The sequence below is a fragment of the Saimiri boliviensis genome, chromosome X, assembly GCF_048565385.1.
Source record: "Saimiri boliviensis isolate mSaiBol1 chromosome X, mSaiBol1.pri, whole genome shotgun sequence".
Classification (NCBI taxonomy): domain Eukaryota; kingdom Metazoa; phylum Chordata; class Mammalia; order Primates; family Cebidae; genus Saimiri; species Saimiri boliviensis.
This window is the reverse complement of record NC_133470.1, coordinates 84,195,297-84,210,646: the sequence shown is the minus strand read 5'-3', so window position 1 is coordinate 84,210,646 and position 15,350 is coordinate 84,195,297. Positions and strand designations below refer to the sequence as shown.

Sequence of the window (15,350 nt, the reverse complement as noted above, 5' to 3'; positions counted from 1 at the left end):
GGCTCATGCCTGTAATCCCAGCACTTTGGGAGGCCAAGGCAGGCGGACTGGTACCAGGTCAAGACATCGAGACCATCCTGGCCAACATAGTGAAACCCCGTCCCTACTAAAATATAAAAATTAGCTGGGCATGGTGGCACACACCTGTAGTCCCAGCTACTCAGGAGACTGAGGCAGGAGAATTGCTTGAACCCGGAATGCAGAAGTTGCAGTGAGCTGAGATCACGCCACTGCACTCCAGCCTGGCGCCTGGCGACAGAGCGAGACTGTCTTAAAAAATAAAAAACTGGTTGCTTAATACATAGGGGGCGTTTTTTCTTGGTCATGAATATGTTTCAGAACTAGAGGTAGTAGCTAACAACCTTGTGAATGTATAAGGTGATATAAAATACTGGTTCTCGGATGGACACGGTGACTCATGCCTGTAATCCTAGGACTTTGGGAGGCCGAGGCAGGAGGATCACCTGAGGTCGGGAGTTCGAGACCAGCCTAGCCAACATGGTGAAACCCCGTGTCTACTAAAAACAAAAAAATTAGCCGAGCGTGGTGGCGCGCGCTCTTGGTCCCAGCCACTCAGGAGGCTGAGACAGCAGAATCGCTTAAGTCTGGGAGGTCGAGGCTGTAGTGAGCTGTGATCGCACCACTGCACTCCAGCCTGGGTCTGCCTGGACCCTGTGTCAAACAAAAACCAGAAATACTAGAAACAAAAGACTACCGCAAATGGCTGCCGAGAAGCCTGAGCACCGCGGGGGCGGGGCCACTTCCCGTGGTCCCCGGGCAGGCTTCGCTGCCGTAAAGCGGTTCGGGCTGGCTTTGCGACAGTCGGCGGGGAGCCAGGCACCGGCGCAGGCTTGCTTTCCGGCGGGTGCGCGGGGCCAGGCCGCCAGCGCCCGCCTTCCCTTTCCCGCCTGTTCCGCAGCGCACCTACAGCCTGTGACCCCAGCGACCGCTCCTCAGTGGGGGAGAGAGCGGGGCCGGGCGAGGCTCCGGCCTGACCTGCGAAAGGACCTCGGTCCAGTCCCCAGTCGCGCCGCGTCTCCTGTCCGTCTGTGCGCGGGCCTGTCAGGAGCTGGTGTCTCCAGCGATCGAGGTTGCAGACCTACAGGCGCCCCACAGGCCGGCCCGGAGCGCGGGGAGCGCCGGCCGCCGGCCGGGTAGGGATGCCCCTGCACGTGAAGTGGCCGTTCCCCGCAGTGCCGCCTCTCACCTGGACCCTGGCCAGCAGCGTCGTCATGGGCCTAGTGGGCACCTACAGCTGCTTCTGGACCAGTGAGTGGGCCCAGGCCGAGGCAGGCCCGCCCGGGTACCCACGCCCGGCCAGAGGTGGACTCACGGTGGGGGACGCCGCGGCCCTGGCCTGGCAGGCGAACCCTGAGCGTCGGACCTCTCCTTCCTCGCCAGAGTACATGAACCACCTGACCGTGCACAACAAGGAGGTGCTGTACGAGCTCATTGAGAACCGAGGCCCGGCCACGCCCCTCATCACCGTGTCCAATCACCAGTCCTGCATGGATGACCCTCATCTCTGGGGTACCTGGGCCAGTGTGCGGGGCCGGGGGAGGAAGGACGAGGATTCGGGAGGGGCCCAAATTCCTCAGAACAAACCTCTTCTCACTGCCTTTTCACTCTGGTTTCTGGGTGTTCTGCCCCAGGGCTGAGACTTTGATGTGTGGCTCCTGCAGCATCCCCTGAGGGAGCATGATTTGCAGAGGGCCTGGGGAGTGGAGCAGGTCTTACAGCTCCTTTAGCGTCAGGCTGTTAAACTTGGTAAGAATAATCCTATTAAGAATTTTGGCCGGGCGCGGTGGCTCACACCTGTAATCTCAGCACTTTGGGAGTCCGAGGCAGGCGGATCACCTGAGGTCAGGAGATTGAGACCATCGTGGCTAACTCGGTAAACTGTCTGTTCTTTAAACCATCCAGGGCCCCACAGACTTGGGGAAAAAATTGGGGTTGGTCATAGGGTATCCTGTGAGGAAGTTCTGAGCCAGGGACTGGAAACCCAGTGTCCTAGCTCCAGGTTTGCCCCTGGCTGGGCCTGTACCCTTCAGCCAGCCCTATGTGGGAGCCAGATTGCCACACCGAGAAGTTCCTGCTCTGCTGACTTCACAGGAAGTTGCTTGGCGCCGATAAACTGATGGCTGGGTGGAGGTGTACATGGGGCCTCCACTCCTGAACAGAGGGGTTACACTGTCCTAGAGCTCATGGGGACCCACCTGGCCACACTGGAGCCCTTCAGAGCTCACCCTGGCTGCTGGGTGGAGAAAGGCCTAGAGATGCCACAGGTGGCTCCTAAGAAGTCAGGAAGGAGGCCTGGGAGCCGTCCAGTGGCCTAGACTGCGCTGGTGGCAGTGACAGTACAGGGAGAAGTATGTTGGGGAGGTAGACAGTCCAGGTGCAGTGATGAGTAAGATGTGGAGGATGGGGGAGAGGGAGGAGCCGGGGAGAGCTGAACGATCCGGACTAAATGTCTGAAAGATGCCACTTTGAGCTGTACAGAACTGGTAGTGCTGCTGTCCTTGTCCCTTATTCCCTGAAATGGGATGAAGGAAAGGCACTGCCTGGGTATAAGGGAAGTTGGGGCATGAAGCCTTTCCTCTCCTCTAGGGATCCTGAAACTCCGCCACATCTGGAACCTGAAGTTGATGCGTTGGTGAGGAGGAATGGGCCCCTCGAAGTGGGCCCGGCCGGCCCCACCTGCCTCTGCCCAGATTTGCCTTCCTCCTGCTCTGCCCAGGAGGTGGCGTCCAGCAGTCCAGGCAGGGCATGGGGTGGGGCCCTACAGGCCCTCCCCCTGTGCCTCCCTTCTGCATGCCAATGCTGGGGGCAGGGTGGTGGAGTGGGGTGTAGGGGGCAGGACTGATTGCATCCATCCTCGCTCAGGACCCCTGCAGCTGCAGACATCTGCTTCACCAAGGAGCTGCACTCCCACTTCTTCAGCTTGGGCAAGTGCGTGCCTGTGTGCCGAGGTGAGCTGCTCCTCCTGCGAGTGCAGGGAGGCTCTTCTGGGGCAGGAAAGCTGGTGGCCAGTGTCTCTGTTTTGGAGGGACCCATGTGAGCAGGGAGCCCAGGAGACAGCAGAAGGCCCAGATTCATCACATGGCAGCAGAAGGGGCAGAGGCTGCAGGAGGAGGGACAGCTCCCTGGAGAGCTCTCAATTCTCTGCAACTGCCCAGGGATCATGTGGACCCGGAGCCTTGGCATTATAATTCAAGGAGGTATTATCCATAGCCTGTTCTCTCAGGGAGGTCACTAAGAGACTCATTGAGAACAGTGCATTGTCATTGGTCCACGATGGCAGTAGCATGTGCCTGCAGGCCAGAGGGTTTTGCTTCTAGGAGATCAAACGGGCTTGTGGGGTGAGAACCGCAGGGGATAGGGGCCATTTTGATCCCTAGTCTCCAGATAGGGAGGCCCAGAGAGATTAAGCAGCTGGCCCAAGGTCATGGGATGAGGAGATGGCAAAGCCAGGATTTGAATCCAGATTGCTCTTTCCTCTGCGGGAACAGAATTTTTCCAAGCAGAGAATAAGAGGAAAGGTGTTAGGCACAGGCAAGCACATGCCAGGTGCTGGAGAGAGAAACGTATAGCACTTCACACTTGCCGTCCCGGCACTTTGTGAAGTTGAAGAGGGAGGATCACTCAAGCCTAGGAGTTTGAGACCAGCCTGGGCAACATAGTGAGACCCGGTCTTTTTAAAAATAAAAATATTTTTAAAACAAAAGAGAGAAAAGTAGAAAGTATAAATTGTGTGTAGAATGTGAAGGTTATAGGATAATCCTATTAAGAATTTTGGCCAGATGTGGTGGCTCACGCCTCTAATCCCAGCACTTTGGGAGGCCGAGGCAGGTGGGTCACCTGAGGTCAGGAGATTGAGACCATCATGGCTAACTCAGTAAAACCTGGTCTCTACTAAAAATATAAAAAATTAGCTTGGTGTGGTGGCACATGCCTATAGTCCCAGCTACTCAGGAGGCTGAGGCAGCAGAATCGCTTGAACCTGGGAGGTGGAGGTTGCAGTGAGCCGAGATTGTGCCACTGCACTCCAGCCTGGTTGACAGCACGAGACTCTGTCCCAAAAAAAAAAAAAAAAAAAAAAAAGTTCATCCTTGTTTGTAATCCCAGCACTTTGGGAGGTTGAGGCAGGTGGATCACAAGGTCAAGAGATGGATACCATCCTGGCCAACATGGTGAAACCCTTCTCTACTAAAAATACAAAAATTAGCTGGCAGTGGTGGCACATGCCTGTAGTCCCAGCTACTCAGGAAGCTGAGGCAAGAGAATCACTTGAACCTGGGAGGTGGAGGTTGTAGTGATCCAAGATTGATTGTGCCAGTGTACTCCAGCCTGGCGACAGAGCAAGAGACTGTCTCAAAAAAAAAAAAAAAAAAAAAAAAAAAAAAAAACATTTTTGGACTCTAGCTGGCTGCATTGCACCTCAGCTTCCTGACGAGTAAGTATTGCTTGAGCCCTGGAATTTTTTTTTCTTGAAACAAGGTCTCTCTCTGTTGCCCAGGCTGCAGTGCAGTGGCATGATCATGGCTCACTGCAGCCTCCGTCTCCTGGGTTCAAGTGATCCTCCCACCTCAGCCTCCTGAGCAGCTAAGGCATGTGCCACCATGCCCAGCTAATTTTATTTATTTAGTCTGCAGAGATGGGGTCTTACTACATTGCCAGGGCTGGTCTTGAACTCCTAGACTCAAGTGATCCTCCTGCCTCGGCCTCCCAAAATGCTGGGATTACAGGCATGAGCCATTGTGCCCAACCTAGCCCAGGAGTTCAAGGCCAGCCTTGGCAATACAGTGAGGCCCCAGGTCTCAAAATAATAAATAAAAGGCTAGGCACGGTGGCTCACACCTGTAATCTCAACGTTTTGGGAGGCCGAGATGGGTGGATCACTTGAGGTCAGGAGTTTGAGACTAGCCTGGCCAATGTGGCAAAACCTGGTCTCTACTAAAAATACAAAAATTCGCCAGATGTGGTAGTGCACGCCTGTAATCTCAGCTACTCAGGAGGCTGAGGCGGGAGGATCACCTGAATCTAGGAGGCAGAGGTTGCAGTCAGCTGAGATCACACCACTGCACTCCAGCCTGGGCGACAGATTGAGATTTCATTTAAAAAAAAAAAAAAGATTTTTGTACTTGACTGTGCTCTCTCATCCAGGTGGTGACATGCTTGTGTCTGGTTAAGAGATAGCATCCTAGCTGCAATGTTGCTGCTTGGGTGGCAGCAGGGCTAGGTGGATGTGAGGAGCCCAGGTCAGGGCTGTCACTGTAGCTCTGGCAGCAGATGATTGTGGCTGGGCCTCCAAGGGTCACTGTGGCGAATGAGAAAAGGTTACTACTTTGAGATTTACTCTGGACTTGTTGATAGATTAAGTGTAGGGTGGGGTAAGAAAGAGAACTCAAAAATGACACCAGGTGTCTCAGCTGAGCCACGGGGAGAGTGGGGCAAAGGGAAAGCAATGCGGGGACTGGGAGGGGAGAGGGTGAGTCCCATTTTGCTTGTGCTGCATCTGAGGAGCCTGTTGCCTGTGGAAGGGGAGCAGTCCCAGAGTATGCAGTTCTGGAACTTAGAAGAATGATTCGGAATAAAGATATTGGGAATTCAACCACAAAGTCACAAATGCAGAGTAAGAGTCTGTGGAGAGAGGGCAGAGGCCCAAGATGGCACAGAGGGAGAGAGAAGCCACCAACGTGGCAGAGAGCCATGGCCAGGGAGAAAAGTAGCAAACCAGGGGCCTGTGGCACCATGGAACAGGTGACGCTAGAGAAACGTGTCCATGGAGTGACAGCTGCTGAAGCCAGATTGTTGCGGCCTGAGGGCTGGTGGTGCTGCAGTGGGGGTGGTGAGGAGATGGCAGGGGTGGCAACTCCTCCCAGAGGTTCAGTTAGGAGGAAAAAGAGAAAGAAGGAAGTAACCAAAGGATATAGGTCAAGTAAGAGTTTATTATTTCTAACTGGTCAAAGGAGAACATGGTAAAACCCAGTAAAATAACAACAAATAACAAAGAGAGGCTTTTAATGGAAAGCTGCAGTACCCGCCCTTGGCCTCCCTAGCCGCACTCCTCAGAAGCAGCCCCCTGGAGTAGTTTCTCATTCTGCTGCTTTTGGAGGCTACTTCTGTCTCTGTAAAGGAACAAGCAGAGGCCATAGTGTCTTGACAAATGACTGTGGTATCATTCATCCCAACCTGCTCTGAGAGACAGGGACTCTACTCATTCACCCCCCGCCCCTGCCGCTCAGTTCCTCCAACAAAGAACTAATCATATGTCATTAAGGCAAAGGACATATTTGACACACTTAGCTTCTGTGTTCCAAAATTCCCTTTTTCTCCAAGTGTAGACTTTTATAGGGTATTTAAGTATTGAAGTAATTTGACACAAGCGACACAAGTGAGTGGTAGTAGCATTTGCAAAAGTTACAAACGATGAAGTCTTGCTCCAAAAGCATATTATTATTGTTTTTTAAAATCTAGTTTCAAGCTCAGTGGATAGGTTGCACCGGTGAGTTTTAGTAGAGAAGGGCCGGAAGCTATGACGACTCCCCGCTACTGTTACACACGCTGCATCCCAAGTAGGGAAACTGCTGCTTTTCCCATGCCCTGAGCAAACTCCAGCGGGTCATCACCCCCTCCCTGTAGCCCAAGTTCAAAGTTCATAGGCCAGAGGTATTCCCAATGTCTGGTCTCTCCGTCTGTGGTAGGGGTTTTTATTCCCCACTTTATAAGATGAGGATGTCTGCTGTACCCCAGACCTTCAACCTCTCTACCTCCTCTTTGCTGTTTTGTCCACTACATGGTTACCTTTCCATCACCGAGGCTGATGAGATCCTTACTGTGTACTTACTGTCTCCAAGGGTCGCCAGGCTGCCAGCCAGTACGCGGCGGCAGGCAGAAGGAAGGAGGTTTGCATTTCCTTCTCCTGGGTCCAGTGTCATAGTCTCAGGGTTATTATCTCTAAGGTGGAAGGTTGCTAGATCAGAAGCAGTTCGACTCCACTGTTTTCAGTCTAGCAAGTTTGAGTTTTTTCCAAGAGGCCTCCCTATAAGGAAGGGTCTAGTTTTCCGGGGCGGCCCAAGAAGAAGGGGCCAGCAGGAGGGAGGAATGGTGGAGGCTGAGGCCTCAGGCAGGTGCCCTGTGAAGAGCGGCTGTGCAAGTGGCTTAGACCCCAGGAAAGGGTTGTTGCCCAGAATCTGGGGCCTATGCGAGGTTGGAAATTACAAATGCACTTGGTTTCTCCAGCAGCCAGCACATGGTAGGATCACCCCAGGACTGGCGCCTTCGAGGAGAAAGGAAGGCGTGAGGCTCCGAGAGCAGTCGGCTGGCAGCCAGGGCCTGGCCGGGGAGGGAGAGCAGCTGGTGTGCTCACCTGGGGGTCTTTGAGAGTGTGCAGGGGTATGTGGCTGAAGTGGCCCAGCTGGTGAGCCCCTGAAGAGGGGGTCGTAGGTAGATGGAGTGACTGCCAGGCCAGAATCTCAGTAGGAGATGGCTGGAGATGAGGCTGCTGCCTGGCACGGAGGGGTTTAGAAGATAGTAGGAAGGAAGCGCCACAGTACCCAGGGGCCAAGCAGGCCCTGGAGATGGTCATTGGAGGGCATCTGTGTGGATGGCACAGAGTAGGATGGGAAGTCCCTAATCTGCTGGGGCTTTCCCAGGGAGGAGGGACTGAGGGAGATAGTCCCCAACACATGGGCCCCAGGGAGAAGGGCCTGTTTCATTGAGGAGGTTTTGAGAGCGTTGAGGGTACTCTAACCCGCCACCCCATGCTCCCAGGAATGGGGACTGATGGGGAGAGGCCTTTTCCTTGCAGGAGATGGCGTCTACCAGAAGGGGATGGACTTCATTTTGGAGAAGCTCAACCATGGGGACTGGGTGCACATCTTCCCAGAAGGTCAGCAGGGCTGACTGGGTCGAATACCCCCAGTCTGAGCAGGATGGGCTCCCGAGCCTCGCCTCTGTGCTCTCTTACCAGGGAAAGTGAACATGAGTTCTGAGTTCCTGCGCTTCAAGTGGGGTAAGGGTGCTGGCCTTTGGCCACAGCCATCCTCCGGGTCCAGAGATGGTCCCGTGGGCCCTTGGCTCCTGTCCCCTCGGGCTGGGTTGTATGGGGGCAGATGGGCGTGTTGTAGCGGCAAGAAGGGGATGGTGCTCAGACTGGGGCTTGCCCAGGGGAGCTGAAGCAAACTGGAGGATGCCAGTGGGGGGCCCTGGACAGAGGCTGGCACAGAAGCTTGGCCCAGGGCCCAGCTTGTGCTAATATTTCTGCCTCCCCCCCTGGGCAGGAATCGGGCGCCTGATTGCTGAGTGTCATCTCAACCCCATCATCCTGCCCCTGTGGCATGTTGGTGAGCCTGGGGATGGGGACAGAGATAAGGCATCTGGGGTGGGGAGCCTGGGACTCCCGCTGGTCCCAGGCTGCCCTGCTCCACCCCACGTCTGGCCTTTTGTCCACTGTGCTGCAGGAATGAATGACGTCCTTCCTAACAGTCCGCCCTACTTTCCCCGCTTTGGACAGGTGGGTGGGGACTGCTGACCTTTGGCTAGCTGACTTTCTGCCTGTCTGTCTGCCATCTACCCCATGTCTCCCACTCAGCACTATAGAGACCAGATGCAGGAGGAGCTGAACGTGAGGCTGCAGGGGACAGAGTGGAACATAGGGACTTCCTGGCACGAAGGCATTAAAATGAGAGCAGAGAAGTCAGGATGGGGCAGGGGTGGGCCATGGGGTGAGGACAGGACAGGACCCAGGACCAGGACCTGCTTGTGGGCACTCCTCTTGCTCCTCCTCACTCTTGGCCACCACCCCACAGAAAATCACCGTGCTGATCGGGAAGCCCTTCAGTGCCCTGCCCGTACTTGAGCGGCTCCGGGCAGAGAACAAGTCGGCGGTGAGTTTCCTCCTGGGTCCTTCCAGCAGGGCGCTTCCACCGTCTCCATCCCCTCACCCTCCCAGGGTGCCTTGGCCAAGCTTCCGGAGGGGTGCAGGCCATTCCCTGTCCTTTCCCTCAGGTGGAGATGCGGAAAGCCCTGACAGACTTCATTCAAGAGGAATTCCAGCGTCTGAAGACGCAGGCAGAGCAGCTCCACAACCACCTCCAGCCTGGGAGATAGGCCCCGCCTGGCCAGCCCTGGACCCTGCCTCCTCTGGGCCCCGGGGAGCAGCCAGGGCTGAGGCTGGGGGAAGATGCAGCGCCAGGGCCCAGGCCCAACTGGGCTGGCTGTCCTTGCTCGCTGCCTTCTGGATTCTTGGCCTGCACAGAGCTGGGTCTGTAGGAATGACTGATGCTCTTAGCTCAGATGTGGCTTTTAGACAGATTTGTTCATTGCCGCTCTCAAGTGCCCTCCGAGCTGGGGGCCATTATTCCAGCTCCTCTGTGCTTCCTCAGTTAAACCAAGGACCTCAGCTGCTTTTCCCACTTGGCCAAGCAGGGAGGAAGAAGCTTAGGCAGGGCCCTCCTTCCTTCTTGCCTTCGGATGTTCTCTCTCAGGGGCCGGTGTCACGAGGGAGCGTAGAAGGCAGGCGAGCGAGCAGTTGGCGGAGGGAGCGGGAGACCCACCAGAGCTGTGGAGAGGGCTCCCAAGACCCCTCAGCCTGGCTCCTACGCACACGCCCTTGGCGAACCAGGAGCTGCTCACTACCTCCTCAGGGATGGCCGTTGGCCACGTCTTCCTTCCACTCGACCTTCCCCCTGCCACGGGCCCGGGCCCTTTCCTCGGGCAAAGTATGGCCTCAGGTGAGCCACAGGCAGAAGAACAGCCCTTGGCCAGAAGTCAAGCCCAGCCGCGTGAAGCCTAGAGCTGGGGCCACCGACTTCTCCATCCTTTCTGCCTCCCAGCATCACTTGAGTCCCAGGGCCTTGGTTTTCATGTTTTTGAAACAGAACAATAAAGCATATGTGTTGGCTTGTTGTATAATACCTCTGGCCTCTGTAGGGGTGGAAATGGGAAGTGACTGCTGGACCCTTAGTGCCCCATAACAACCTTGCACAAATAGAGATTAATCTTATGTTGCCACGGAGGTAGAGTGAGGCTAAGGAACTTGCTTCAAAACCCAAAGCTACCCAGGTAGATTGGGGCCACATTTCAGAGAACCCCAAGTATGGAGAATGATTAGATCCTACCTGGGCCTCGTCATAGGTGGGAGAGGAGCTTTGACGGGCCCAATGAGTAGCCAGACATGAGCGGTGCACACTGCGATCAGGAGGTAGGGGGGTGCCCAGATGGAGCTGGGGGTCCTGGGTGGGAGCAAAGGCAAATCCAGGATGGTGGTACAGACACAGTATTAAAAATACTATAACGGAAACGTGGAAAGAAAGAAAAGAGCCAGCAACAAGAGAAGATTCAGAAAACCAGGTCTGTCTGCAGTGCTGCTGCCTCATTATTTCAAAATAAAAGTTTGTTGTTTTTTTTTTAAATGACCAAAAAGGGAAAAAATAACCTGGGAAAAAACAAATAATTGTAATTAAATATGGATAAAAGCAGCTGGGTATCATAGCTCATGCTGTAATCCCAACACTTTAGGAAGGCAAGGTGGGCAGATCATTTGAGGTCAGGAGTTCAAGACCAGCCTGGCTAACATGGCGAATGAAACCCCTGTCTCTACTAAAATACAAAAATTAGGCCAGTCGCGGTGGCTCATACCTGTAATCCCAGCACTTTGGGAGGACGAGGTGGATGGATCACCTGAGGCCAGGAGTTCCAGACCAGCCTGCCCAACATGGTGAAACCCTGTCTCTACCAAAAATACAAACATAAGCTGTGCATGGTGGCGGGTGCCTATAATCCTAATTACTTGGGAGGCTGAGGCAGGACAATCGCTTGAACCTGGGAGGTAGAGGCTGCATTGAGCCAAAATCATGCCACTGCACTCCAGCCTGGGTGATAGAGGGAGACTGCATCTCAAAAAAAAAATTATTTTTAATAAAAATGAAAATAAAAAGGAATGACATTTTGATACATGCTACCAAATGGATACTCTAAAGGATTTTCAAGAAACATTATGCTAACAGCAATAATCCAAACACAAAAGGCTACATATTGTATGACTCTACTTACATGAGGTACTGAATGGCTTCAGATCAGAAACAAAAGTAGAAGGTTGGTTGCTAGGGGCTGGAGTGGGAAGTTGTATGATGGGGACACAGCTTGAGTTTGGGAAGATGGAAGGAGCTCTGAAGATGGATGGTGGTGATGGTCGTACAATGTGAACGTACTTGATGCCGCTGAACTGTACAATTAAGTGGTAAAGGGCCGGGCGTGGTGGCTCAAGCCTGTAATCCCAGCACTTTGGGAGGCCGAGGCGGGTGGATCACAAGGTCAAGAGATCAAGACCATCCTGGTCAACGTGGTAAAACCCCGTCTCTACTAAAAATACAAAAAGTTAGCTGGGCATGGTGGCCCATGCCTGTAATCCCAGCTACTCAGGAGGCTGAGACAGGAGAATTGCCTGAACCCAGGAGGTGGAGGTTGAGGTGAGCTGAGATCACGCCATTGTACTCCAGCCTGGGTAACAAGAGCGAAACTCCGTCTCAAAAAAAAAAAAAAAAAAAAAAAAAGTGGTAAAGGGCCGGCCATGGTGGCTCACACCTGTAATCCCAGCACTTTGGGAGGCTGAGGCGGGTGGATCACCTGAGGTTAGGAGTTCGAGACCAGCCTGGCCAATGTGGTAAAACCCCATCTCTACTAAAAATACAAAAAAATCAGCCAGGCGTGATGGTGGATGCCTCTAATCCCAGCAACTCAGGAGGCTCAGGTAGGAGAATTGCTTGAATTTGGGAGGCGGTTGCAGTGAGCCAAAATTGCATCGTTGCACTCCAGCCTGGGCATCAAGAGCGACACTTTGTCTAAAAAAAAAAAAAGAAAACACAAAAGGCAGAGTGTGCACTGTATGAGTTTCCCTTGGCTGCAGTAACGAAGTGCCAGAGACCGGGAAATTTAAAGCAACAGAAATTCATTATCTCCCAGTTCTGGAGGACAGAAGTCTGGATCAAGGTGTTGCCAGGGTGGGTTCCGGTGATTCCCAGCAATGCTCCAATCTCTGCTTCCAGCTTCAGGCGGCGCTCTCCTTTCTGTGTGTCTCTTTTTCTCATTCTTCAAGAAACCAGGCACTTTGGGAGGTCGAGGCAGGTGGATCACCTGAGGTCGGGAGTTTGAGATCATCCTGACCAACATGGAGAAACCCCGTCTCTACTAAAAATACGAAAATTAAATGGGCGAGGTGGCGGGTGTCTGTAATCCCAGCTACTCGGGAGGCTGAGGCAGGAGAATTGCTTGAACCTGGGCGGCAGAGGTTGCAGTGAGTCGAGATCACACTACTGCACTGCAGCCTGGGCAACACAGTGAGAATCCATCTCAAAAAATAAAAAATAAAAAGGACCATGCCATCTGATACCAATGCAGGATAGCTATTGCTTTTCAGGGGACGCAGGAAAATGGGGTTTGGGGGACCCAGGTTTCTGCCAAGGAACTGGCAGGGCTCTTCACTGACTGTAAAGTCCAGTGGGATGGTCTGAGGTTCCATTTATTTATTTATTTAGAAGGAGTCTTGCTCTGTCACCCAGGCTGGAGTGCAGTGTTGCCTTCTCGGCTCACTGTAACCTCCACATCCCGGGTTTAAGCGATTCTCCTACCTCAGCCTCCCGAGTAGCTGGAACTACAGGCGCCCGCCACCACGCCCGGCTATTTTTTTGTATTTTTAGTAGAGACAGGGTTTTACCGTGTTAGCCAGGCTGGTCTCGATCTCTGGACCTCATGATCTGCCTGCCTCGGCCTCCCAAAGTGCTGGGATTACAGGCGTGAGCCACCACGCTTGGCTGGGATTTCAATGAAGAAATGCTTTTACCTTAAAGATGAAGTCCCTGGACAGAAGGTTCCCATTGGTGCTGTGAACATTTGGTGAATGGCTCAGTTTAGATGTCATGGGCGCCCTACTCCGCATGTCCCTCCCAGCCCCACATCTCAACCTTTGGAACATTCTTGACCCTGTATCATCACCTGCTGTCCTGCATGTCCTCTAGGCTAGACTGTGAACTTTGGGGGCAGAATCTAGGTGCCTGGCCCATAGCAGGTGCTTCAGGAAGCCTCAAGGGCCATCACTCCAGGGACCCTGGCAACGCAGGGAAGAATAAAAGCAGCCACAGGTACGTTTCTTCCTTAAGGATGGAAACAGCAACAGAGTGCTGGCCAAGGCAAGATTGCATTCCACATCTGGCAGGAAGACTTTTGAAACTATGTAACAATGGTAACAGAAACATAATAGGCTTGCTTGCTTTCTTCTCTCTTTCTCTTTCTTTCTTTGCTTCTTTTTTTTTCTTTCTTTCTTCATTTCTTTCTTTCTTCTTTCTTTCTTTCTCTCTTTCTTTCTTTTTTTTCTTTCCTTCCTTCCGCCTCCTTCCTTCCTTTCCTTCCTTCTTTTTTTTTTTTTTCCCCCTGCAGGCTGGAGTGCAATGGCCTGATGTAGGCTCACTGCAATCCTCCACCCCACCTCCACCCCATTCAAGTGATTCTCCTGCCTTAGCCTCCGGAATGCAGGCACCCACCACCATAATTGGCTACTTTTTGTATTTTTAGTAGAGACAGGGTTTTGCCATGTTGGGCAAGCTAGTCTTGAACCCCTGATCTCAGGTGATCTACCCGCCTTGGCCTCCTAAATTGCTAGGATTACGTGCCCTCCCATGCTTTCCTTTTTTAGTTTGCTGGCTTCTCCTGGGATACAGTGAAGCTCCAGTGAAAACCTCTCACCTCAGCTAGTTCAGGCCTGGAAATGGCCACTTGGGGGGGTCCCCTAAATACCCTAAACTTAATGAGCCCCCAAGTGACCTCATCTCCTAGTCCCCAACTCACAGAGACCTAAGAGCTACAGTGTTCTTCAACTGTATCACAACAGACCCACTTCCTCTCTCCAGCTCAACTGCCACCATCCTAGTTGTAGTCTGAACCAAACCTCATGTGACAATCATGACTACATGACCACAACCTTTTTTTTTTTTTTTAAGATGGAGTCTCGCACTGTCACTCAGGCTGTAGTGTGCAGTGGCGCGATCTTGGCTCACTGCAATCTCCGCCTCCTGGGTTCAAGCAATTCTCCTGCCTCAGCCTTCCAAGTAGCTGGGACTACAGGCGTATGCCACCATGCCCAGCTAATTTTTTTGTATTTTTAATAGAGACAGGGTTTAACCATGTTGGCAAGTATGGTCTCGATCTCCCAACCTCGTGATCCACCCGCCTCGGCCTCCCAAAGTGCTGAAATTACAGATGAGAGCCACTGTGCCCGCCCTTTTTTCTTTTTTTTTTTTTTTCTTTTTGAGACAGAGTCTGACTCTGTCACCCAGATTGGAGTGCAATGGTTGCGATATCGGCTCACTGCAACCTCCGCTTCCCGGGTTCAAGCGATTCCCCTGCCTCACCCTCCTAAGCAGCTGAGATTACAGCACATGCCACCACACCCAGATAATTTTTGTATTTTTACTAGAGATGGGGTTTCACCGTGTTGGTCAGGCTAGTCTTGAACTTTAGACCTCAGGTGATCCACCTGCCTTGGCCTCCCAAAGTGCTGGGATTACAGGCATGAGCCACTGTGCCCAGCCCATGAATACAGTCTTTTTTATTTTATTTATTTTTTAAAATATTGTTTAAAAAAAAATGTAAAAAAATGCACGAGCCAGGCAGGTGTGGTGGCTCACGCCTATAATCCCAGCACTTTCAGAGGTTGAGGTGGGTGGATCACGAGGTCAAGAAATCGAGACCATACTGGTCAACATGGTGAAACCTCGTCTCTACTAAAAATACAAAAAAATTAGCTGGGCGTGGTGGCGCACGCCTGTAGTCCCAACTACTCAGGAGGCTGAGGCAGGAGAATTGCTTGAACCCAGGAGGCAGAGGTTGCGGTGAACTGAGATCGTGCCATTGCACTCTGGCCTGGGTAATAAGAGCGAAACTCCGCCTCAAAAACAAAAACAAAAACAAAAAACAAAAAACGCACGAGCCGACTGGTCCACCGCTAAGAGTCAAAAATATGGAACGCTTCACGAATGTGCGTGTCATCCTTGCACAGGGGCCATGCTAATCTTCTGTGTATCGTTCCAATTTTAGTGTATGCGCTGCCAAAGCGAGCACGAATACAATCTTCTAACCAGTGTCTGTGGCAAGTGGAGGTGATCAGTAGGTGTTAGCTACATGAGCTGGAGTCATGAACTCAATGGTGTGCTGATTCCAGTACTGGTTCTTGCCTCCTTCTGCTGCGCCTTCGTGCACTACAGTGGCTGGTCCAGGACAAGCCCCCAGATCCTCCTGCTCCCTCACATCTAGGGCTCTGGCTGCAGCCTTCTGGTTCGAGTCACAAACATCCCTGT

The 15,350-nt window shown here is 52.8% G+C and overlaps 1 protein-coding gene and 1 non-coding gene across 7 annotated transcripts; one reads left to right on the top strand and one right to left on the bottom strand.

Annotated features, from left to right (window-relative positions):
- Window positions 1–828: 828 nt before the first annotated feature.
- TAFAZZIN (tafazzin, phospholipid-lysophospholipid transacylase) lies at window positions 829–9,915 on the top strand. Of its 6 annotated transcripts, XM_003943913.4 has the most exons (10): window positions 829–1,269; window positions 1,402–1,530; window positions 2,608–2,653; window positions 2,884–2,969; window positions 7,811–7,891; window positions 7,973–8,014; window positions 8,283–8,345; window positions 8,463–8,515; window positions 8,811–8,888; window positions 9,010–9,915. In XM_003943913.4, exons 1-10 carry the CDS (start codon window positions 1,161–1,163, stop codon window positions 9,109–9,111), a joined length of 789 nt encoding a protein of 262 aa, XP_003943962.1. In that variant the 5' UTR covers window positions 829–1,160; the 3' UTR covers window positions 9,112–9,915. The 6 variants fall into 6 exon arrangements, with proteins under 6 accessions (XP_003943962.1, XP_074247681.1, XP_074247680.1 ...); XM_074391580.1 differs by having other exon boundaries at window positions 829–1,154; window positions 8,283–8,515; XM_074391579.1 differs by having other exon boundaries at window positions 8,283–8,515.
- Window positions 9,916–15,007: 5,092 nt separating this feature from the next.
- LOC120362007 (U6 spliceosomal RNA) lies at window positions 15,008–15,114 on the bottom strand. The gene has a single exon (XR_005578013.1). It is a non-coding gene; the product is annotated as a U6 spliceosomal RNA (small nuclear RNA).
- Window positions 15,115–15,350: the final 236 nt, after the last annotated feature.

Bases quoted from the DNA above. Each gene is read 5' to 3' on its own strand.
- TAFAZZIN (XM_074391579.1), top strand. From the start codon at position 1,161: ATGCCCCTGCACGTGAAGTGGCCGTTCCCCGCAGTGCCGCCTCTCACC. The intron at 8,015-8,282 runs GTAAGGGTGCTG...CCCCCTGGGCAG, and splicing joins GTTCCTGCGCTTCAAGTGGG to GAATCGGGCGCCTGATTGCT. The intron at 8,889-9,009 runs GTGAGTTTCCTC...CCTTTCCCTCAG, and splicing joins GGGCAGAGAACAAGTCGGCG to GTGGAGATGCGGAAAGCCCT.